The sequence below is a fragment of the Electrophorus electricus genome, chromosome 9, assembly GCF_013358815.1.
Source record: "Electrophorus electricus isolate fEleEle1 chromosome 9, fEleEle1.pri, whole genome shotgun sequence".
Lineage (NCBI taxonomy): Eukaryota > Metazoa > Chordata > Actinopteri > Gymnotiformes > Gymnotidae > Electrophorus > Electrophorus electricus.
The window spans coordinates 3,995,975-4,018,766 of record NC_049543.1 but is presented as its reverse complement, the minus strand read 5'-3'; the positions used below and the strand labels follow the sequence as shown (position 1 = coordinate 4,018,766).

Here is a 22,792-nt window from a genome sequence, read left to right as displayed (position 1 = left end):
TACATGATCATGAAATGTATGTTAGATGACATTAAAAATTATTGCATTTGCTATTAATTCATAACCTTTCCACAGACACCAAGCATTTCTGTACTTCCATGTAAGCACAGGGTTTTTGTACTTTGTCCACACCTGCCTGCGAGCCAGTCTTCAGTCATAAATGGCCCTTTCTTGAAATTAACTCCATTCTGGAGGTTTGAGAGAAGAGAAAGGATCGTGTGTGTGTGTGTGTGTGTGTGTGTGTGTGTGTGTGTGTGTGTGTGTGTGTGTGTGTGTGTGTATGTGTATGTGTATGTGTATGTGTGTGTGTATGTGTATGTGTATGTGTATGTGTGTGTGTGTGTGAAAGAGGCCACAAGAAAAGCAGCTACAACCAAATACCTACAAAGACTGAGGCAAATCCTGCAAAGTCAGCTAAACGGGAGAAACAAGATACGAACTATTAGCACCTCTGTCCTGCCAGGTACCCTGGTGGCATAATCCGCTGGCTTAAGGAAGAGAGAAAAGCCACTGACAGCAAGACCAGGAAACTCCCCACCGCAAGGAGGGTTTCATCCCAAATCCAGCACTCTGAGTCTGTACACTAAGCAGAAGGAGGGGGATGAGGACTAGAGAACATCAGAGCCACTACCCAGGATGAAACAACCAAGCTCCAGCAATAATCCAGGGTAATGGCCCCAAGTGACAAAGTGCTTAGTGAGTACTCAGACAGCAGAAACCCAAGGGTGGAAATGAGGAGGAGCAGGAACCATCGTGGGAGGAAAAATCCGGCAGAGAGTGGAAGCGGCTGATGGTGGAAGCGGACAAATCCAAATAATGGCTGGAAAAGATAGCACAGAGCCACTAATCATGGCAGCACAGCAACTAGTCCTAAACACGAGATCAGTAGAGGCAGGGATCTACCGCACAAGGCTGGACCCCAGATACAGGCTGTGCAAAGATTCCCCTGAGACAATCCAGCACATAACAGTGGGATGCAAGGTGCCAGCAAGCAGGACATACATGGAATGTCATAAGCAAGAGGACCTGAGCTTGAAGGAAAAATAAATTATAATTATTAATTAACTAATTATATTATTATTATTATTATTAATAATTGTCGTTGTAAGCAGTGAATGCTCTGTCTGTCATTTGAAGAGGGAACGGGACACTGTCTTCATCTCGGCTTTGTATGTCTCACGTGTGTAGGCGAAGGGCACGCGAGGCACGCACTGCGTGGGGGAGGCCTCCACGAGGGGACGGTGCATAAGAAATAATAAGAGGTTTTTAAAAGGGGCCTCCACCCTGGCCCTTGCGGTGTGGGCGCACAATGTTGCGCTACACAGCTGTTCCACTCAAAAATAAAGTAGGCGACGAGGATCTTTGAGACGCCTTCGACTAGTCCCCTTAAAAAAAACTCCCCGGATCAGCCCCTCTGAGTCCTCTCGATGTAGTTGTACAGAATGCAACCAAAACTAACCTTCGTGAACATTACTGACTTATTAAAGTAACCGGCATGATGCTGCCATCTAATGGCCAAAGGGTGTAGTTGTCATGAAGTGGGTTTTTGTAAGGTCTTGGAATATTCTTAGCTTGGAAAGTACTTGGTTCAGTTTAAAAAAAAAAGGCTAAATGTAAAACGCATAACTCTGATCAATACACGAACAGTAAATATTTATAATTTCACTGTTGTAGGTCATGTCGTAAATATGATGGCCGATGTCGTAAGGTACTACGTTTCCCAAAATGCAACCTTAATTGCGTTTTTTTTGTCACGTGAAACTTCTCAGCGTTGCACTGACGCGAGACTCGGCTAACGAGCCGGAAACAAACTCCGACAGTAAGTCGCTGTCCTCACACTTACAGACTATAGTACCTTTCACTGTAACTGTGTCCTTATTCATCTTTTAATTCTCAGCGTGTCATAATTTCTTTCTTTTTTTTCTGAATGAATTCAGCTAGGCTTCATGGCTTGTTATCGTACAGCGGTTAGACAACTGGGCTAACGAGTTTGCTGCACCTTTGCTTACGTAACTACACTGCTATCATCTCTCTAAACAATGTTTCTTAGCAGTGAATGTTTAGCTAAATGTGGTTCCACCATGAAAGTAAACTTTATCTATCTATCTATCTATCTATCTATCTATCTATCTATCTATCTATCTATCTATCTATCTATCTATCTATATATATATATAAATATATATATATATATATATATATATATATATATATATATATATATATATATATATATATATATCTATCTGTATCTCTGTATCTCGCTTCAGACCAGTATTGTGAGGCCAAAGGTTCAAAGTAGTGGACCAGCTGTCTATCTACCTAGATTAGCCAACCTAAGTAACTACAACTATTGGTTTGGGCTGAGGTGGAGTAGTCTATTTTGGATAATTATAGATAACAGTTTTCTAGAATGGTTTACTTTTAATGGTCTCAGAATTGTTACATGAGTTCAAGACATCAGAAATTTTGAAACTAGTAGTAACCTACTGTTTTTTTCATTAATTTATAAACTAAAGTTAGTCTACTTGTATCTTAACGTTATCAATCTATTATGAAATTCTAAACCCAATGTATTTTTATTGCTTGTGTGTAAATTTCTCTAAAGTGTTCTGACCTGATTTTAAACTGTACAAGTGCCTTGGGACCCATTAAATCGTCTATAATTACTAATGTTTGTAAATTGGAGTATGCGAAACTGTTGATTATAACAGACATGCTGAGACATGGGTTTATGTAAACAGTATTTTTTTTAGTGCTACACTTTCACATTACCATTCTGAAGAAAAAGTGTACTTCCTGTGAAACTTGCTGACAGCATCTCTTCTATACTAAGTACCTGGAAAGTGCGTTGGTAAAGGTGTTTAGCTCCTGCTACAACTTTAATCTTAATCTTAAACATTAATCTTTTTTGCAAATCCATATGTACTATAATCCACATGTTTAAATGTAATCTAGGATATCATTCAGGTTATGTGGTATATTTTGCCATCAGACAGCTATAAAATCAATATGGGTATGTTGAATGCACCTCATGACCTTGTGTTTGCAATAGTAAAGATCAATACATTCCTCAGGGTCATGGGTACCATAAATAATCTGCAAACGAATGCTTCAGACAGGGTCAGGGGTATTTTAAGATGGGGTGGAGGCTTCATTTGTTTTTAAATTCTGGTTGTGTCTGTCTTTTGGCATTTAGGATTACTCAGACAAGTCAGTACCTTTTTATATAATCCTGACTGTTGTAATTAATTAAATTAATTACATTAAATTAAATGTAATTAAAGTACATTTACATTAAAGTTGACCAGAATGAGTTGTAATAAATAGACTGTTAATAGAAACAAATATTATATATTTATTCTCATTTTAATCTTTTGTTGCTTATTCCAGGAATGTACAGAGTGAAACAGGAACATTTGAAAGGAAGCAAAGAACAGGAACAATGACACAGGAACACTGAAATTAGCAGAATGTCTTTCTTTACGGCTGCCGATGGTAATGGAACGCACATGTGCAGTACACACCTGTGCGTTGGCTGCTCTGGCAGGTGAAGAAAAGCATTTATTAAAAACAGTTTGCAGCAACTCTAGGAGTTGGGAAAGATGTATCAGATTGTCTCGGCAACCGTCGGGGATGTTGGGCTCAGTGCCATGCGAGAATCCACGCCTCCCAAGAAGAAGAGAGTGGATCGGCATGGACGTAGGCTAATGGTGGCAACCTTGCTCGGGGTGGTGCTTGTGACCGCAGCTGTGGCAGCCTGGAGCTACTATTCCACCTCACTGCGCAAGGCAGATCTACTGAAGACCGAGCTGTTAGACCTCAACAAAGACGGCTTTGTCATCCACAACCAAGCTGGAGCAGTCATCTTCCAGATGACTTTTAGGTACGCATCATCATTTGGCCCCATAGCACATATATACTCTATTCAGACACTTAATGTACCTTAGCTGGTTAATTAAGATCTCTGCAGATAAGACCTCTACAGATTAGTCAGTTCAGATCTTTTATAAATTTGCTTGCCAATTTTGTATTGGAGCTCACCAAAGTTACCCATTGTGGATTTAGAAAAATTATTTGCATTTTGATCAGATATCAGTACAGCATTTTTATTACAGACTGTAATTCGTTAAAAAAAATTATTTTCTTTAATTGCAGATCAGACTCTCTTGATCTGGATTCTTGCTTAAAAGAAGGCAGAGTTCTCACCTGCAGCCGATCCAGTGCAGGGAGCCTGAATTTCTTCATTGAGACAGTGAAACCCAAGGACACCGTGATGTGCTATCGTGTGCGCTGGGAGGAGCTTGAAACTTCCCGTGCAGTAGAGCATGCCATGGCCTACCACGGGTCGCACTGGTACGGCGGAGGAGAGACCAGATCCCAGCACTGGCCTATTGTCTTTCATGGAAGCCAGGAACCTGAGCCCTTCATCACAGGTGATGTTGGTTCAAAACAACGGGTCTTTGGGAACATCTTGGAGCGTTATTGGCTGTCTTCCAATGCGACTGCTATCAAAATCAATGACTCCGTCCCTTTCCATCTTGGCTGGGATGAGAACAGCAAGATGATGCGATTCCAGGCACGGTATGAAAACAGCCCGTACAAGGCCGATTGTGGACGGCCTGTTCGTGCTGAGTTGAGCTATCGTGTCTGCGTTGGCCATGATGTTGGTTCCATACATAAGTACATGGTTCGTCGATATTTTAACAAGCCCAGTAAAGTGCCTTCTGAGGCCGCTTTTAGACAGCCGATTTGGTCCACCTGGGCCTTTTTCAAGACAGCAGTGAACCAGGACAAGCTGCTGACATATGCATCTGAAATCCAGACCCATGGCTTCAACTGGAGCCACCTAGATCTAGATGATCAGTATACCAGTGGCTATGGGGAGTTTGATTTTGATCCAGTCAAGTTCCCCAATGCATCTCACATGTTTAAGAAACTTGGGGATGATGGTTTTAAATTCACCCTGTGGACACATCCTTTTGTGAACTACAATTCCACTAACTTTGGCACTGGAGTGGAGAGAGGGCTTTTTGTGCGAGAACCTAGTGGCGAATTACCTGCCTTGATCCGCTGGTGGAATGGTATTGGCAGCATCCTGGACTTTACCAACCCAGAAACCCGTGACTGGTATGCCTTGCACCTTCGTAATCTAAAGAATGAATATGGAATAGCCTCCTTCAAGTTTGATGCAGGAGAGACCAGCTACTTGCCCCAGCAGTTCAGCACCTTCGTGCCCCTTCAGGATCCTAGCATGTTCACGCGTCGCTACACAGAGATGGCTATACCCTTCAATGACCGTGCCGAACTGCGCGCGGGGTACCAATCCCAGAACATCTCCTGCTTTTTCCGGATCACCGACCGCAACTCGCTTTGGGGTTACGACCTGGGCCTCAAGTCCATCATTCCTACTGTGTTGACCGTTAGCATTCTTGGCTACCAGTTTGTGCTCCCAGACGTGATAGGCGGGAACGCTTACCCAGACTACACCGATGGAGAGAAGGGTTTCCCGGACCGGGAGCTCTACATCCGCTGGCTGGAACTGTCGGCATTCATGCCAGTTATGCAGTTTTCAATACCTCCATGGGTCTACAACAATGAGGTTGTGGAGATCGCCAGGAAGTTTACAGCACTTCACGAGACCCTGGTGGCTCCTCGAGTACTTAAGCTCGCTGGGGAAGTGTTGAACACTGGCGATCCTATCATTCGTCCTCTTTGGTGGATTGCTACAGATGATGAGGCTGCCTACAAGATTGACTCACAATTCCTCATTGGTGATGAGCTTATGGTAGCCCCGGTGCTCGAGCCAGGCAAACAGGAGAGAGATATTTACCTACCTGCTGGCAAGTGGAGGAGCTACAAGAGTGAACATTTTGACAAAGGTCCCATGCATCTTACTGACTACCCAGTGGACTTGGATGAGATTGCCTACTTTGTGAGGTCAGCGTGATGTGATCATAGAAGGGAAGTATTTACCCACAATAAAGATACGTTGCCTATAACAGTCCATTGAATATTAGGCCGCCTTGTGTAATTTTACCTCATGTCTGTATGCCTTGTTGCTTTATGGATATGCTGAAATGTGTCAGTCACGTATTGTTATGCATAGGCTTTGAAGTGGAATTGGGAGGTGGGAGAGTGGCATTCAAAAAGATGGAAATATCGGACTGTGACTGCGTGGGCTTTTGCCTAAAACAATATACTACAGTATTGGGAAATTCGTTAAAACAAACAAAGCAAATAAGGAAGATGGGAAATATAATGGAGGTTAAATTTGCCCATCATTGCAGAGTACGTAAGTGAACACTAGTCTTAACACTGGGTGAAGTAAACAAATATGATGTAATATTATATATTGGCAGCGTATTAATATGACGACACAGAGAACATTGTGATATTTTTCTTGTCACTTCACGTAGTAATTCTCAAAATGCCTTTCACTGTGAAACCCAATCATGGCACACATTCAGTATGCCAGTCAGGGACTGTTCTGTCTTATGTAAACAAGTATTTTTGTTGAATTCATAATTCCTCCCAAACTCATCACGTCATTTTTAGAGCACCATTTTTCATTGTTGTGCATCTAATCTTTGGTTTGCTTGCTTTTGTAACAATTTCAACTAAAAAATTAATATTTAACTAAAGCCGTGAGGTTTGTTTTTTGTTCTTACTGCCCTTCAAGTGGCCCAGAAGCCTAAGAGAAATAATATGCACACATTGGTTTCTGTATATGTTGTTGATTTTTTAATGCTATGAATTTCATCCTAGTCCAGGTTATCCAAAGAGCAAGAAAATCAAATGCACTGTAATGGCTTTTAAATGTAAAATGGTAAAGAGGAATCCAAGGTGCCTTGTTGGTTTTTACAGATTCTTAATTGTAGGATGTCAAAATGTTGTCATAATGAGATACCTCACACAAAAGCTATAGAATTTTAACAAATTCCATTTATTGTTTATTTGTAATAAATACATTTACAAGAGAAAATACCTGCATTTTCAGTTGGGTTTTTATCTAATAGGTGATGAATGTATGCCTAGCGAGTCTTGGGTATTCAACGGTGGTCGAGCTATGCCATAAACAGGAATCTTCCTGATTCATGAGAGTCCTAGTCAGGGCAAACTATAATAACGGCTATGAATAGTTGTAATGAGGTAGCACAAAGTATGTATATAAGGTTAACAATATGCTTTCATTTGTTTTATCTTCTGGAAAAAATGCTTTGTCGTAGCACATACGTTGGCATGAATAACTACCGTGTCTTTTATTTTGAAATAACAGCGCACGAGTAGTCGGCAGTTTTCGTTAGCAACGCGATGCAGCAGGAACAACAGACAGAGCTCTACAGTAAGTAGATAGCTAGTTAAAATTGTATCAAACACCTAGTTATTGTTTAATACCAAAGAAAAATAAGCTGTTTCAATCATTTCTGAGAAGAAACGATTGTTTTCGCGTTTATTAGCTACTTGACGTTCTGTCTTATAAGTTTGTATTGTTTCTACATCTTGGAGCCCACCAGCGTACGTGGTAAATGTCGAATAAACTATATTCCCAACTGTCCTCTGTAACTTATACTAACTACTGTTTGTACAGAGTTTTGGCATAATTTATTGTAAAGAGAAACCGTTTTTATCCCATCAAAGGGGACTCCCTTTTGATTTTCACTTATTTTTGCACCAAACAAAAACGTTTTTAGTATATTTGTTATGTGAAAATTTATTGATTCTCCCCTTGCTCACAAAAATGGTAAAAGGATAGGTGCATCACACATGATCTGGTTGCTCTTGAGAACTTGTTCTTCTGTGTATGGGAAAGCAGGTTGCAGGACTGCTTCCACTGAGGCAGACGTGGGTCTGTGACCCTTTAGACACACTACGGGTTAAATATGTTTAAGATGTTTTATTAAGTATCTGCTCTCAAAGCCTGTTAGCTGGTCCAAGAAACACGTATCCACAAGGACTGACGGCAGGTTAAGTTGTGTATGTTTGGGTGAGTGTGAAGATGTGGAAACCCTATTTTTGGCTGAATGGTGAGACCTAGCACTCACAAATTCACATCTCAGAGAAGATCCAGACTCAGTTTCTCAGCATGACTGAGTACAAGCAACTCTGCACATTCTACGATAGCATCCACATGGCATGAGCAAGCTAGGAGAGCTTACTGCAATAATTAGTTCAGGGTTGCACCTGTCTGCAGAGGTACTTGCCTAGCAACCCACCTGTCCACTAGCATTGGCAAGAATCACCGCAGACTGCAAGGAGAAAGATCCAAAGCGGTGCAGTTCAAAACAACTACCACTAGGTGGTGCTGCTGAGCCATTCCAGGAAAGCAGGAACCCTATTGTCATCATGTGATTTCCCAGCCTTGTTAAATGCATTGTCTAGAGTATTGTAAGATTGTAGCCATGTATAATTCAACTGCAAGGTGGTGCTGTTAGTGAGAGTAACTGAGACATGCAAGCCAAGTCTTCAGGGGTGTTGGGGCTTAACAAGCAGGGAGAAAAGGCATCACATTTTACTTCATGTTGCTCTGTGGTCATAGATGACCAAGAGCTGTAGGTGTTAGAAAGTAGATTTCTCCTTTTCTGCAGTTGAAAACAAAATTGGAAAAATAGTGGACAAATTGCCATTTCCTTCTAGTGGTTGTTGGTTATCTCTGTTACTCATAACAACAGTTTTTTTTTAAAGAGCCATATAACTGAGATGGAGCACAAAGAAAATTGCTCGCCATTTTTCCTCACTTATCCTCCACCAAATCATGGGCTTTTGAAGCAGCAGCCCAGAAACCTCTCTCTCATCTGGCAGTCCAAACTGCCGAGGCGGCCTTCCAGTCCACTCTGTTCCCGAACACATCCCCATCACATGCCCTCCATATTAGTTAGATAGCTCGAAGTGGATACAAACAAACAAAAAGGTCGCAGAATAAGACACTGAACTGCCGCTGCCTTCAGCTGGGCTGTACGAGTATACGTTTAGTGTCTGGTCACCTGAATCCATTGGTTTCTCAGGCATGACAGGCGGTCCCATTCCCGAACCGAAGGCCGCACGCCGAGGCTTCAACCTCCACCCGGCTCAGCAGTCCGCCTGGGAAGGTCACGACCTGGCCTGGGTAACCAGAAACCGCCTGCTAATTAAGCACGCTGGACGTGGCACGCCGATCAGTATTCTCACTGCTGGGGGGAGGGTTCACTCGGTCCCTCTCCCTCTGGCCCCAAGCCCCTCTGCTTTGTGCACGAGGGTTAAGCTGAGTGCAGCGTTTAATGTTCGCTGGGGTCAGGCTGAATGCGAAGGCTGATTGCCCTTTCAAGCTCACCATGCCGTGTCTAAAGATGGCATCGCTTGATGTGCGTTAGGCTTTAGTGATTGTTTAGCTCTCTACTGCACGTAGGACATCGAGAGACGCAGGGGGAGGGAGAGTTGCTCTGATGAGTCCTGTCCCCATACGCATGCTCGGTGCGTCCCAGGGCATCGTCTAATGTATCCATTTATCGATCGCATCTCTGTTTCTCCCTCCCTTTTCCTCTCACTTTCTCTCTCGCTCTCATCTCCTTCGCTCTGTATCTGGGTGTGAAAAGTGTGCTCCTTGAGAACACGGCCCTATTTGCACACAAATCGGCGATTGTTCTTGCGCAGCGCCCGACGTGACGCAAACAGTCCATCTCGGAAATATTAGGTCATCGAGCCATGTTCCGAATCTTTTGCTGATTGCCCAGTGCACATCCTGTGTGTGATTACAACTCAAAGCCCACCCAACATCTCCTGTACACCATGGTGTTGGCTCTATCTTCCTATGCTTTCTTCTCCAGCTGCACGGGCCGAGGGGCTCAGAGCTGCAGAACTCCGGACCAGCTGGCGTGGCCTGATAAGCCGGTCATTGGGAATGGCCGTTTAAAAAGCTAGGAGGACAGCCCGTGCTTCCCAGATCTTCCTGGTCTGGGATCAGAAGGCGCCGCCTTTCATTTCCTGCCAGGCAGATTTCCAGTAGCAGCCAAACTGTGATGTCAACTCACCAAACCGGCGGCCAGGCGCTTGGTGAGCGTCTTCTGATGTTCTGGTTTTAAAGTCTAGAATCGTCTAGGGTCAGGCTGTACATTGTCATTGTAAAAAGACTGATCTTGGATCAGTCTTTTGCACTGCATACGTTAACGAAAACAGTTATGTGGGTAGAGATGGCATGATCTCTGACCATATTTGATACTTAATATGCAGACTATGGGCCCAGAGAGGTTTTGCTACATTTGTCTGCATTTTATTCCTCTTTCTTTGTCTTGTTCTTGCTTAGCAGACTCCTGGATTTAGTCTGTGTGTGTTTGCCTTGATGGCACTATTCCGTCATATGCTAATTGGGCTTTGTCTGTCCTCTGCTTTGATTGGGTCGGGGGAGGGGGGTTGCTCTGTGCATCTCAGTTGACGCCGACATTCGCCAGAAAAGCAGTCTGACACCTCCTGCGTGTAGGTCTCAGTCTTATTGCTTCCTGGGGTCATCCCCCGTTCTAGCGCGATAGAATGCATGGTTTGCACTCATGACATGGGTCACACAGTGTCATTTGTTTCTAGTGTTGTCATTCATCTGTTTTTTGTTTAGTTTTATTTTTTTGCACTGGAATATGATCAGGTGGCATTTAATTCCACCGTTTTCACACTTAGCCAGTCAGATTCCACGGATATGACTGAATCCCAACTCTCTTGCGCCACAGTTATGTCATGCCTGACAGACACGTGTTTGCAAACCTGAGCTTCCCCCAACAGAAGGTGCATATCTGCCCCTTCGTTGGCACTGTGAATCTCCGCTATACAGTCATGCAAAAATCGAGACTTTTGGCAACAAATGTCTGTAATTGCCTCAGCTTTTAGCTTCGGTTCTGTCTCCAGTATCTCAGTCACGTGTGAATGTGATGAACGCTGTAGCTGCACAAGGATGTCGCCCAGCTCCTCTGGACCTCTCCCCGGAGCTCAGGTGCAGACATAGGCAGCTGTGGCCAGTTGTGGACCTGGTTGTGACCCTCCTCGCCGTCTGCCTGAAAGGCCTCTCTGGCAGCCCGCGAACCCTCCCGACACCGTGGCTCCATCCGGATTAGCACGCCTTGCCTGTTCCCACACCTCACGCCGGCACAGCCAGATGTGAGCGTGAGAAGCATTCGTCACAGTCCGCATGCACTCTCTGTTTCTCGCGCTCTGTATCTCACTCCTTTACCTCCTTTCTCTTCCTCCTGTTCAGCCGGAATTTGGCATGGGTAGAGAAAGAAAAAAAATGGGTGGGGCTCAACTTTGCTCTCCTTTTCTTTCGTGTTCCTCCGTGTCTCGAGTGTGGTTCAGATGTAAACGGGTCTAAGAGCTTTTTAATCCACTGGAAAGTGGGGGGGGGGGGTTGAAGTCAAAAGGGGCTGAAGTCATCACAGGATGTTCTGCCCATAAATTACCATTAATATCTATCTACAGAGGCCCCTCTCTTTCTGTCTGTCTTGTTTTCTGTCTCTCCCTCTCTCTCTTTTATCTTTCTCTTCGTCTCATGCTCTGTTCTTTCTCTCTCTGCCATTGGAAGCATTGCAGTACTTGCCAAAAAAGTACAGGATGTGAACTCAACAACAAACAGCCAAGTGTTGACATATTTAAAAACCAATGGAGAGGTAATGTGAGGTTTGCTCTCAAGTTACAGACAGGTCAGAGCTGTTGCCGTAGCAGCCGGCTTTGAACGGTCCTTGCTTTCTTGAGGCTGTGGATGTAGAATCTTTATCAAGCGTGAAGTGTAAGTGTGGTGTTTTTCACCCTAACGTTTCCCTGTTACTGCTCAGCTCACGCTGAAAGGCACAAAGCTGACAGCCCGTGCGTCTGCTAAGCTAATGCGTGCTTATCCACACGCCTTCGGTATTACTCAGAGTAGACTAAACGTAGGGCAGACATCTCGCAGACCGGAAGCTTTGCGTCATTTCTCCTTGCGTTTGCTTGCACTAAAACCCCGACACTGTTACTGTCTGAAGCATTTCCATAGACTCCCATGTAATGACGGCGAGGGTACTGAACAAGCGTGGCACCACCGTTCCCAGATCCGTCTGCCATCTTTACCTGCAGGTCTTATTCTCTGTGCTTCTTCCTAGGTGGGACTTCAGAGGGGGGTGAGCAGCAGCGACCTGAAGAGATGTTCTACTGGTCCTGGTCCCAACAATCTGTCTAGGAACGCGTGCCAGAACTCAGCCATGGAGGAGGTACGGCTACACCTCCACACCTCCGTTCCCCTGGGAACACACCGAAGCACGCATAATGCAGGGCCTCCTGATGATGCTCCCAACGGTGTGCTGATCTTTAGCAGACAGTAGTTGTGTCTCTACTTGTTAGTTTACATCCACACGAGTGTAAACATTATTGCAGAAACTTGAGAGGGAGAATGCCAAGATGAAAAAGCAGTATGAAGAGCTAATGGTGGAACTTAACCGCTTCCTTGTCGAAAATCTGCCAATTCGGTATCTGCGAGGGTTATAAAGATTGTGTTTTCTATATTGAACCCTAATGCATTTCTGTATGTGCACCCATGCGCAGTATGTTCCGCTCTTGGAGAAGGTGAAAGAGGAGAGGTCTGAGCAGCGCAGGGTCGATCTGCTCAAGGCTCAGGTACACGGCATCCGCCGCTTGTCACCACGGCACGCTGAAGTGTTCGAGCCTTTCATCTTAACTGGCAACCCGCATGGATCTGATCCCGGCGCCGCGTGACAGCTGTGCTGAGCAGCGGTAAGTGATGAGGAAGCGTCTGGGCTATTTTACAGGTGATGGCGTTGGCCGAGGGATTAAGCTCCCAGCGCTGCCGGAGTCGGGATGCGGAGAAGGCCCTTGATCGGCTAACCCACAGATTAAGGTGCGCTTATTTATTGCGGCGGTGCAGGGACCTGAATGGAAATAGAGTTCTTCCCCTGTTTTCTATCTTTTTTCCCTCCTTCCTCCAGAAGTTACAGAGTTCAGGTACTTATTTGAAGTGAACAGAGTGAGCTCAGTCTAAAACTGAAGCAGATAGAACTACAATCTTGGATTTAAAGTCTCAGAAAACTGAAATCTCTTTTTTTCTGGTCTAGTTGAAAACACCCCGGCCAGCTGCCGCTGTGCTGAATTGTCTCAGGCCCACCTGCCCCGTGTCACCCCCTCAGCCTTCACAGACCCCCTCAGCACTGCTCCTTCTGGCTTCCGGATCTGAGATCTGATGTCACCACCCAAAACATGGCCCTGCTTCTTCTAGATCCAGATCTGAGATCAGTTCACACTACTCAAATCTTTTTCTTCTTTGCTGATTTAGGGTAAGCCTATATAAAGTTGTTCTCAGATTAGCTAGAGCAATGCTTTGCCAGCTCACCCTGGGTAGCATTAGGGCTACCGAGCAGCTCCAGGATCAGCGTGGCAGAGGTTAAGGTGATGCGGCACAGTTAATCTGCTCAGCTTGCCACCTCTAAGAGCCTGTTACCAGAGCCTCTGATCCAATAATCACTGGGATTATGGTACTTTGTTCCCAAGTAATTTAATTTGGTTATGCCCTCCGCGCCCCGACTTCCCACTGAAGGTTCACTGGTCAGGAGAAACAGGCACAGCAGTCAGGAGAGGGATCAAAAAAAAGAAAAGAAAACAGCGACTCCTAGATCGGCCCAATCTGCTGTTTCACAGTCAGGTCGCCGTTGGGTTCACGTCCCGCGTTTTGCCTTCTGGTTCTTCCCCTGACCAGGAGAGGCAGTCTGGAAGGTCGTCGCGGAGGAAACAGCTCCAGTGTCTTTATTACTGGCCATTAAAGGAGCTAATTAAATGTCATCTGTCCACAGATCGCTGATGAGCTCCGAGTCCTCTGAAGCCGCCATTGCTGTGGCTCACTCAGAGGCAGCCCTGGTCGTGGAGGGATGCGAGGAGGTGAGATGGCAAGGTGAAGCCCCGCCTAGCCAGGCCTGCCAGCCTCCCTGCACCATGCACTGCTGGCTGAGCTTGGTGTAAATATCCTACTACCCTCACGTCACCTGACTATGGCAAAGAGAAGTGGGACGAGATTGGTCTTGAAGCATATTCCTTGGGACATTTGGCATTATGGAATTACCTAGACCATTTCATCGCAGGCAAATCACATTGAGCCTAAAACAAGACGAGCTCGTCTATGTGCCGTAATAGCCCACCAGTTTCAAAACGAGGATTACCATCTTTCAATATGTTTCTCTTAACCTTTCCACTACCCTACGTTCATTCTTCCCCTCAGCCATTACTGCGTACTAATAACATCAGGCCCCCAGCCAGAAGCACATTCATTTTATTGATGCGCCAGGCACCTATGATCTACAAATCTAGAGTCAGAGAATACAACCTCATAACCTCCATTACCACAGATGGATCTCCTACAACCTGTAATAGTGTGTAGCCCTGAGAGGGGGATTTGTCCTCTTGACTGATCTAGAATCTGTTCATCATCTGCTATCTGTTTCCACTGCTGTATTTCACCATCATCCTCAATTATCCCTGTTGAATGTAGGCCGATACAATGCCCATCTCTCTTCCCCGCAGATAATAACATGCCACAATGATAGAAAGTCCCGTTAAATAATAGGCAAGGTGTTATTACGTGCTCTGTCATCTGTATGCTCTGGGGGTAGGGGAGTGGGAGTTTTGTATTCCTGTCAGCGTGAAAGGATGGTCTTGGCGTGGGATATTTTGCCGTGCTCTGGAGAATCCCCGTGATAGACTTCCGCTCGCACGTCTTTAATTTTCCACCTTCCATTCCCTGTCACGGCGAGAAGAGGCCCGTCGCACATGAGGAGGTGGTGATCTAAGGCTGCTCCACTGCTCCACTGTTGCATCGCGTGCCGACGTCGGTGCCGGTGAGAGCACACCTGCTCGTGTCTGCTGTCGCTAGGCGCGAGAGAGCCTTTGTCTGAACGTGCCCTGAAGATGCGCATATGGTGCTCAGTGTGTGCGTTTACTTGGGGTTCCACACGCCATGTTTCTTGTTGCTGGATTTTCTAATGCCTGTGGGGGTTTTGGTGCTTTGTATTCTTGTTACGGGAGGAAGGGAGACTGGACAGACGTATTTAAACTGAGGCACAGCTGCAAAATAAACGATTGTTCTGTGTGTTTATATACTCCCAAGGCTCTAAAGCTCTTGGCATCACCTTAAAAACTAAAACGTGTTGACGTGCTCATAATGTACAGTGTTTAATAAATCAAACTGTGAGCCCATAAGAACACAGATAGTGATAGTGATTTAATAGTTGTCTGCCTGTGATTTTCCTCAGCACCCCCCCACCCCCCCCCCCCAAGTCCACCAAGACCAACAGTATCCATGTTGCAGGTTGTGTTCCACGTGGGTTTTAACGGCCACCTTCAGTCCTGCCACTTGCCTTCAGAGTCATTTCTTCCCTGACTGAGGCTGAACAGGTTGAATCGCTGGCAAGCAGAGCTTTCACAATCCGCCGTGTAATTGAAGTAATTATGGCTCCCATCTGCTGCGTGTGGAACAATGCACCGTAAACATTGTTACAAGATGGGTCACGCGAGGCTGGGTGAGCCAGTCTCGGAAAGCTTGCCTGCCATGTTCCAGCCGGTCGGTTGCTATCACTGGCGGGGACGCTGTCTTCAAGTGCTTCGGGATTGTCGTTTATGATCAAAGCATTCCTGGTTAGCTTGCCTCAGTCTCAGACAGAGGTTATGGCTGAGAGGGAGACGTCGGCGCGTAAGAAACGCTTTGCATTCCGTCAGAGAAAAACTCTCCAATTTCGCATGTTTGTCTTTGATTTTGAATTTGAATTTGTAGTCTCGTCAAGATCTTGAAGCAGTTTTTGGCAGCTTGAGTCTAAGTGGTTTGAGTTTGGACAAACTGACTCTATCTTCTGAGGAATGATATGATGGATGTTTTTTGTGTGTTTGACATTCTGAAATTGCTAGTAATATTCTAATTATTCACATTTGAAGAGCCCAGAAAATCCATAACCAGAAGAACCGTGTGTTTTAACAGTTTGACAGTTCTTCATCCTGCCAACTATTTGCAATACAGGACCAATCTGTATTGACAAAATCCCATGTTTTCTGTGTAAATCTGTTGTTTTGACTGTGTATTAACCTATTTTTTCAGAGTTACTCTGCAAATGGCAAAGTAGGGACAAGAAAAAATTCCTCAGCCCTGATTTGCACCCCCTCCTTCTGTTCACGCTTACAATGTGGAGTTGCTGCCAGTTACTGATAGGTTTGCGCTGATTGCATGGGAGAAATGGCATCATAACAAGTTTAGTTCCTCGCCAGAGAGGCTGGTCACCCCGGCCTTGGGGATGGGGGCCGGGGGTGAGTGCGTGCCGTGCTGCAGCATCTGGGCCCATATTTGGTGCGAGGGTTGTGGCTGGGATTCTCGTTCTCTGCCTGCATCTGGACTCCATCATGTTAGCGTTGCTTCTTGTTAGACTTGCGCACAGAAAGCGTGACAAGCGTTCTTTTTGTTGGGGTGGAGCATTGGGCTTTAGGAAGCCATGGTGTAAAATTGCAGGTCGCATAGTGTGATGTGGTGTGATCCTCGAGCCAGTGGTTTTATTGACTGTGGCTCATTATCTGCGGCGAGGAGGCCTGGAGGGTCATTGGCGGCCGAGGGGCGCGTCACATGCTGAGCCCGGCCTGTCGGGCCAATGAGCTCCCATCCAACGGCGTGTTGGTGTTCTGGTGACTTGGAAAAGGCTGGAGAGGCGAGGCAGCTGGAGCCTCAGCGCCTCAGAGCCTCGTCTCAGTCTTACTCAGCCCATGTAACAGTTTTCCAGCAACCTCATGTCTTTCTGTTCATCTGATTAGAAGAAAACCTACAGACCCTGCGGATTAGAGAGAAGGTGGAGGACTTGGGCGGGGTGTGTAGACGGATCGGAACACAGGCGCGTATTTGCAAGCGCGAGGAGTACTCCCGTGCGCTGCGTTAAAAGAAACCTGCTCTCGCGATAAGGTGCCGACCACACTGGGCGCCGGCCATCTGGATGGATTGCTGGCACTGAGCATCTGCAGAAGCCCTTATTTCAGGAGGGAGGGGGAGGGGGAGGGGGGGAGCACTTGTGATTGAGCTAAGCAGATTCCAGTCTGTGCTGCTGTTTAGGGGCCCGTGGCTGACACATGGATCAGTGTAATTACAGGACAGGCCAGGGCTGCTTATTAGTTTAGGGAATGTCAGGGGCGTATATCAAACCCAATTTACTCCATAGCTTGAGAGGTCACTCATCTTCCTCTGCCTCAGTGCGTCTTCGCGGGGTGGATGGACACACAGTGAAAAAGCTCGGGTTGGGCCTCTCTCTGTATCATCCTTTGAAGTGTTCAGTAAGCCTTTGGAGTGCAAAGGCTGCGTGTCTAGGCTGTTTCATGTATTTGTGGTCTGAATCTGAAACAGCTTTTATGGAAAAGCCAAGGATTTTTGGTCAATGATAAAAATACCACATATGGGTTTGTTCAAACAGTAGAATTCTAATAATTGAGACAAATCTCAATTTCAGCATTTCACACTTGTAAGTTTCACACTTGTAAGGTTTGACACTGGTGGGATTATGATCAGATTAGGTGGGATCCTAATAGCTCTGTACAGGAAAGCTGTGTGAGACCTTTGATACTATAGTCTCTAAATTGCTTATTAATAAAGTAGCCTGTGCTTCCGATGTCCGGTCAGATCATTAAACCTACCATTACTTTGTGTGTGTGTGTGTGTGTGTGTGTGTGAGAGAGAGAGAAAGGGAGAGAGAGAAAGAGAGTAAAATACTGAGCTATATACACTGGGTGGAGCTCACAATGCCTTCTATGCCCATAAGCACTAGAAGATATCAGTAGGATAAACAACAAACACCAGAACAGCAGCTTAACATATGCAGGACAAAACTGTCCATCGCTAAAAGCAATACACACTGAGTGGCCACTTTATTAGACAACCGTCTAAAAGTGTGTTGGACCTCCTTTGGCCTTCAGAACTGGAGCAGCTCATCGTGACACAGATTTCACAAAGTGTTGAAATCATTCAGCAGACATCGTGGTCCACGTGGACACGACAGCTTCTCGCAGTTGCCACAAATTAGATGGAGGTACTGACATGCTCTAAACAGCAAAACAGCTCCACCTCATCCCACAGATGCTCTATATGATTAAACATCCATCCGCAGCTGTCAGAGGACTCGTAGTGGGCCAAGAAGACATTCCCCATGCCATTACTCCACCAACACCAGCCTGAACTGTCGACACCTGAGGATGGGTTCATCGATCCACTCGTGCCAAATTCTGACCCTCCCATCAGCATGGTGCAACAGAAATCTGGATTCATCTGACCAGCTGGTGTTTTCCCACTCCTGGGTGATCCTATAATTGGAATCTTTTGCTCATTGGAGTCTTGCCTTAGACAGCAATGGGATTTGAACTGGTCATCTACTGTTGGAACCATGCCAAGGTTTGTCGGTGCACCGGCTCTGTATTTGGCTGCAATTTGCTTGACTGTGCACCGCCTGTTCGTCATAGCGATTCTTTCCATTCTCCTCTGACCCCCTTTCGTTGACAAGTTGTTTACATTCACAGCAGGGCCTTTCGTGGGATGTTTTTCCTCGATCGCATCACTCTCTGTATTCTCTCGACACCGTCGCATGAGGAAACCCCACAAGGTCGACAGTTTTTGCTACAGCAATTCGGAAGATGCTACAGCATTTCAGAAGAGGGAAGAATTTCAGAGCAAGCAGGAACTTCACTGTTCGTAGTATTCATGTTTGGCGGCGTGAGTAGGACACAGGCTCTCATAATGCATTCATTATTTATGGCTGGTTTTAGGAATGCTCATGCATTAAATTTGAATGCTTTTGCAGCTGAAGATTCGAAGATCCCTGTGCAAAAAAAGGCTTGGTTCGTGGCTTTGCCCTTGATTTTGTCAGTTATTGCTCAAATCTAACATGGTTAAAGTGCACAAGCTAATGTATGTAGGGCTCACAGAAAGTGAAAAGTCTGATTGTACTTTTTGCACGCTCGATGCGACAAGCTAACATTGTGGCGGAATGCTGAAAACACTGCGTCTGATAAATACACCTGCTAACAAACAGACCGTGCCTGAGCGTTCCTCTGAACCCTGACCGCCCTTGACTGCCTTCCGGTGGCTCTATGCTAATTCACGTCCCTATGAGGACGGCCTGGCAGGTGGCGTGAGCGGCAGCCGGTGGTTCTGCCGCCCGCGTGAAGGTTGATCGAAAGTGCGACGGTTGCCCTGGAGCCTGGTGGGGAGGGGGAGTCGGGCTGGAGACAGGGCCCTCCGCCCGACGCCGGGTGCGCCTGCCCGGATCAGAGGAATGCACCAGATGGCGGGCTTGGCGTGGGTGCACACGCACATGTGGAACGGCATCATTTCAAACACGCTCCACTGCCCGTGACATGAGTCTGGGGTCACCTGCAGCTTCACCGTACCTGCGGCGGCGGGCGGAGTGTCTGTTTTTTGTTTTTTTTTGTCTCCACACCAAGACAAGGCTGGCAGACATGAGACTGGCGTATCATGGTAGACGGAAATGAATGTGGTAGGGCACTGAAACGAGCTGTCGTGTCCAGGGCAGCCTGCATAAGGATGTTCAGTCTGCGGTTGTTACTTTATACCTAATTTGAATCTTTAGTCTTGAATTTTTTCCTTTGCTCTGAGTCTTGATCTTAATTTCACACAGGCTACTTTTAATTTCGTTGTGTTGTCTCTGTTTTGTTAGATTTTGACAGTGAGATTTGAGTTTGTTTGTTTTTTTTAAATAGAAAAACTAACCAGACACAAAGAGAACCATTGTACAAACAGTAAATAACAGTAAAATGAACTCTCGTTTGTAATTCTGGGTAGCGTTCTGTGATCCAACACTACCCCATTGATTGCAGCTGGTAATTGCACTGCCTGTAGAAATCTTTCACCTCAAAGCGGAGCTGATGTCATTGGTCCACTGCTGTACTGGCAGGAAGGGCTGTCTGTGTGTGGTTTGCTTTCAAATATTCCTGGTATGCAGAGCTCTGCTTCCAGGCTAGGTGTGTGGTGTGGAAGAAACGTTTCATCAGAAGATTTCGTTCTTATAGTAACAAGATTTGATGATTATTTCTAAGAAGGATGTATGATTTTACTTTTTTTTTAAAAAATAAGAAAATAAAGAATAAGTATGTAAAGAATATAAAGGTTCCTGAATCTGCCAGTACGTGTGTCGGGCCATGTCAGTCCCCGAATCTGTCAGTAGACAACCAGCAGTTGTGAAGATGGCTGCTGTTTTTTTGTTTCGTTTACCGTTTGTCTGTTGCCAGAAGAGAAGCGCTGCGGGGGCGGGGTCGGCTTTGCTTGGCTCTGACGCTGCAGTAGATCCTCCAATGAACACGAAATTTCAACCAAACGATTCCCCCCCCCCCCCCCCCCCCAAATGGCATCCATGTGACCGTTGTGACGTAATAGGCTAGCCAACGGTACGCTAGCTGATTCTTCATGCTAAATGTCAGATCGCATTGAACGTCAGTTAGCCTGGGTGAACCAAGCATGGGGAATCAAACATAAAGGAACTGGCTAACCAGTTCAACATGTTCTTCTGTTTAGTCATCATTCCGGTAAATGTTGACAGTCTTCACTAACTGATACTCATCTTTTAAAATAAACATTTTAGACTCGCTGTTGTTGCCAGTAACTACGTTGAACCAAGCGAGGGAAAAAATATCCCCAAAACATCCCAAGCATGTCAGCAGGGCAAGACATGTCTGCTTGATTTAAGTTTGCTTTTCTGCAGGATTGTTTCAGCCAGCAGGAGCTGCTTTGTAAGCACAGCTAGAAAGCTGGAGCCAGCAGTTCACTTGGTTTGAGAAATGTCTTTTGTTGAAGATGTTTTGTTGAATTTCCCACAGCAAGGAATTGTGGGATTTGACGGTGGTGGTCGAGTTTTGTGATTGAGCGTAAATACATTTCAAGAACGCTTTATGAAACCCTCTTTTAATAAACATTTTTATTGAGGCAATTCAGGATGGCTGATGTTTCCAAAAATGAAAGCGGCGTGGTAAAAGTGGGATAATGTGGATGATTCTGAATATGAGCATTTCCCAAATCATCTACTGCCAGCAATGTCCAGCTGACGTCTCTCCCAAAGATGCTCATCTGAGTCACCAAAGTCGACGGTCGTATGGCTGGCTTGAACTCCACCAGCTGTGCTCAGATCAGTTGTGCAGCTACATTCCGTGTTGCTAGACTGCTCTGAAGGCTGGCCTTAACCGACATGATGGAAACCATTCGAGATGTTCTCTAGAAAGAATGTGCTAGCCGCGGTCACCATCATGCGTGCATTGCGTCGCTGAGTAGCAGCGGGTGCACGTCTCCGACCTAAAGAGCCAGCGCAGCCAACTACAGCAGCGGAGACGAGCACCGAACAAAATGACGCTCCGCAGAGTCAGGCGGCTACGGTTTACCGCCCATGCAGGCCTGGGGCTCTGCAGATGGAGTGATGCAGTGGTACATGACAAACATGACGAGCTGAAATGACTAAAACAATCGAAAGCACACGCTGTGTTCTCTCTGTGCTACCACCTAATAGCAAATCAATTCCTCTGTCAGATGCGGTTTTCGTTTCTCCCAGGTCTTGCTAAGCAGTTTGTCATTTGTTTAGTTTACATTACTAGAGCGTGTTTTTTGTACAGTGTGTGAAATTCTTGTAAAATGCTTCTATGGAGGGTTATCAAAGTGTGGAGGAAGGAGATCGATGTAGTGAAAATTTTCGTTGTGTGCAACGGTGTAAATGTCAGGGCTTATGACGTGTTTTTTCTGATCCTGAACATAACTGGGTCCAGCATGGGGCACTGGTGAAGCAGGGTTTCAATTAAATTTAGATTGCACACTCCTCCCAAAGGAACGTGGTCAAACCTTCAGGTTCATTTAGTTCTGGTCTCTCTCCATCTTTCCATCTCTCTCTCATGCCATTCGCTTTGCACCAAGCCTTCAAGTTCACTTAGTTTTCCTCTCGTTCTGTCCCTCCTCCCCTTACGTCATCCATTTCTGATACTTCTTTCTTTGTTTTACAAAATGTATCAAGCTTTTGTCTCTTTTTCTTTCTTTTTTTATTGGTGTTTTTCTGCTTTTTATCAGTCCAATTGGCTGCAAACGTAGCTCTTAGTTCAACCCAATTTTTAGGATGGAGAAAACTCTGTAGCATTCAGATCACGATTCTGTGGTTTCTGCATGAGAAGGACTGCATGAGAAGGATCAAAACCAATTTCAGCAATGTCTGGTTGGCCATTGATGTTGGAGTGGAGAAATAAGATGGGCCGGTCACCTCTTTCCCCTCAGTCTGCTCAATCGTCATGGTTTCTGATGCTGCGCTTGCTTTGATATTCCACGGTCCTGTGCCACAGTTCCCTTCTCACCCCCCCCCCCCCCCAAAAAAAAAAAAACGGAAAAAAAAACTGCTGTGCCCTTTGAAGTGCATCACTGCACTGAAGGTAGTGAAGCTTTCATCTATAGGCATTGTCCAAATAATCCCGTTCCTTTGATGTAGCAGCGTAGGAAGGCCGGACAGTAGGCGAGGGAAGCTAATCGGATTTGGCTGTATCTGTAGGAGACCGCAGTGGAGGATGTCGCCGTGGCCTGGTTGCTCCGTGGCTCGCCACTGGCAAAGCAGCCCATCACCCTCCTGGATCTCTGTTACGGCAGGGCACACAACCTAAACCTTCAGCAAGTGGAAACCGAAGGGCAACGGGTTTTGTCTGGCAGGGAGAGATCATTGTGTTGGACCTGCGCGTGTCTTTGTGCCCCGTCAGAGGAAGAGAGCTTTTGCTTCTTTTTTGTTTAGGTGGGGTGAAGATTAGAAATAATTCC

The 22,792-nt window shown here is 45.7% G+C and overlaps 1 protein-coding gene and 1 long non-coding RNA gene across 4 annotated transcripts; both read left to right on the top strand.

Annotated features, from left to right (window-relative positions):
- Positions 1–1,766: 1,766 nt before the first annotated feature.
- si:ch211-117c19.1 (myogenesis-regulating glycosidase) lies at positions 1,767–6,985 on the top strand. 3 transcript variants are annotated; one of them, XM_027006294.2, is made up of 3 exons: positions 1,767–1,819; positions 3,394–3,886; positions 4,159–6,985. In XM_027006294.2, the coding sequence occupies exons 2-3, from the start codon at positions 3,606–3,608 to the stop codon at positions 5,948–5,950; spliced, it is 2,073 nt and encodes a 690-aa protein (XP_026862095.2). In that variant the 5' UTR covers positions 1,767–1,819; positions 3,394–3,605; the 3' UTR covers positions 5,951–6,985. The 3 variants fall into 3 exon arrangements, with proteins under 3 accessions (XP_026862095.2, XP_026862096.2, XP_026862097.2); XM_027006295.2 differs by lacking the exon at positions 1,767–1,819 and adding an exon at positions 1,851–2,009; XM_027006296.2 differs by lacking the exon at positions 1,767–1,819 and adding an exon at positions 2,710–2,846.
- A 324-nt stretch (positions 6,986–7,309) lies between these two features.
- On the top strand, positions 7,310–15,149 carry LOC113575000. The gene is made up of 5 exons (XR_004776507.1): positions 7,310–7,345; positions 12,093–12,200; positions 12,532–12,720; positions 13,059–13,277; positions 13,791–15,149. It is a non-coding gene; the product is annotated as an uncharacterized LOC113575000 (long non-coding RNA).
- The last annotated feature ends 7,643 nt before the right edge of the window (positions 15,150–22,792 follow it).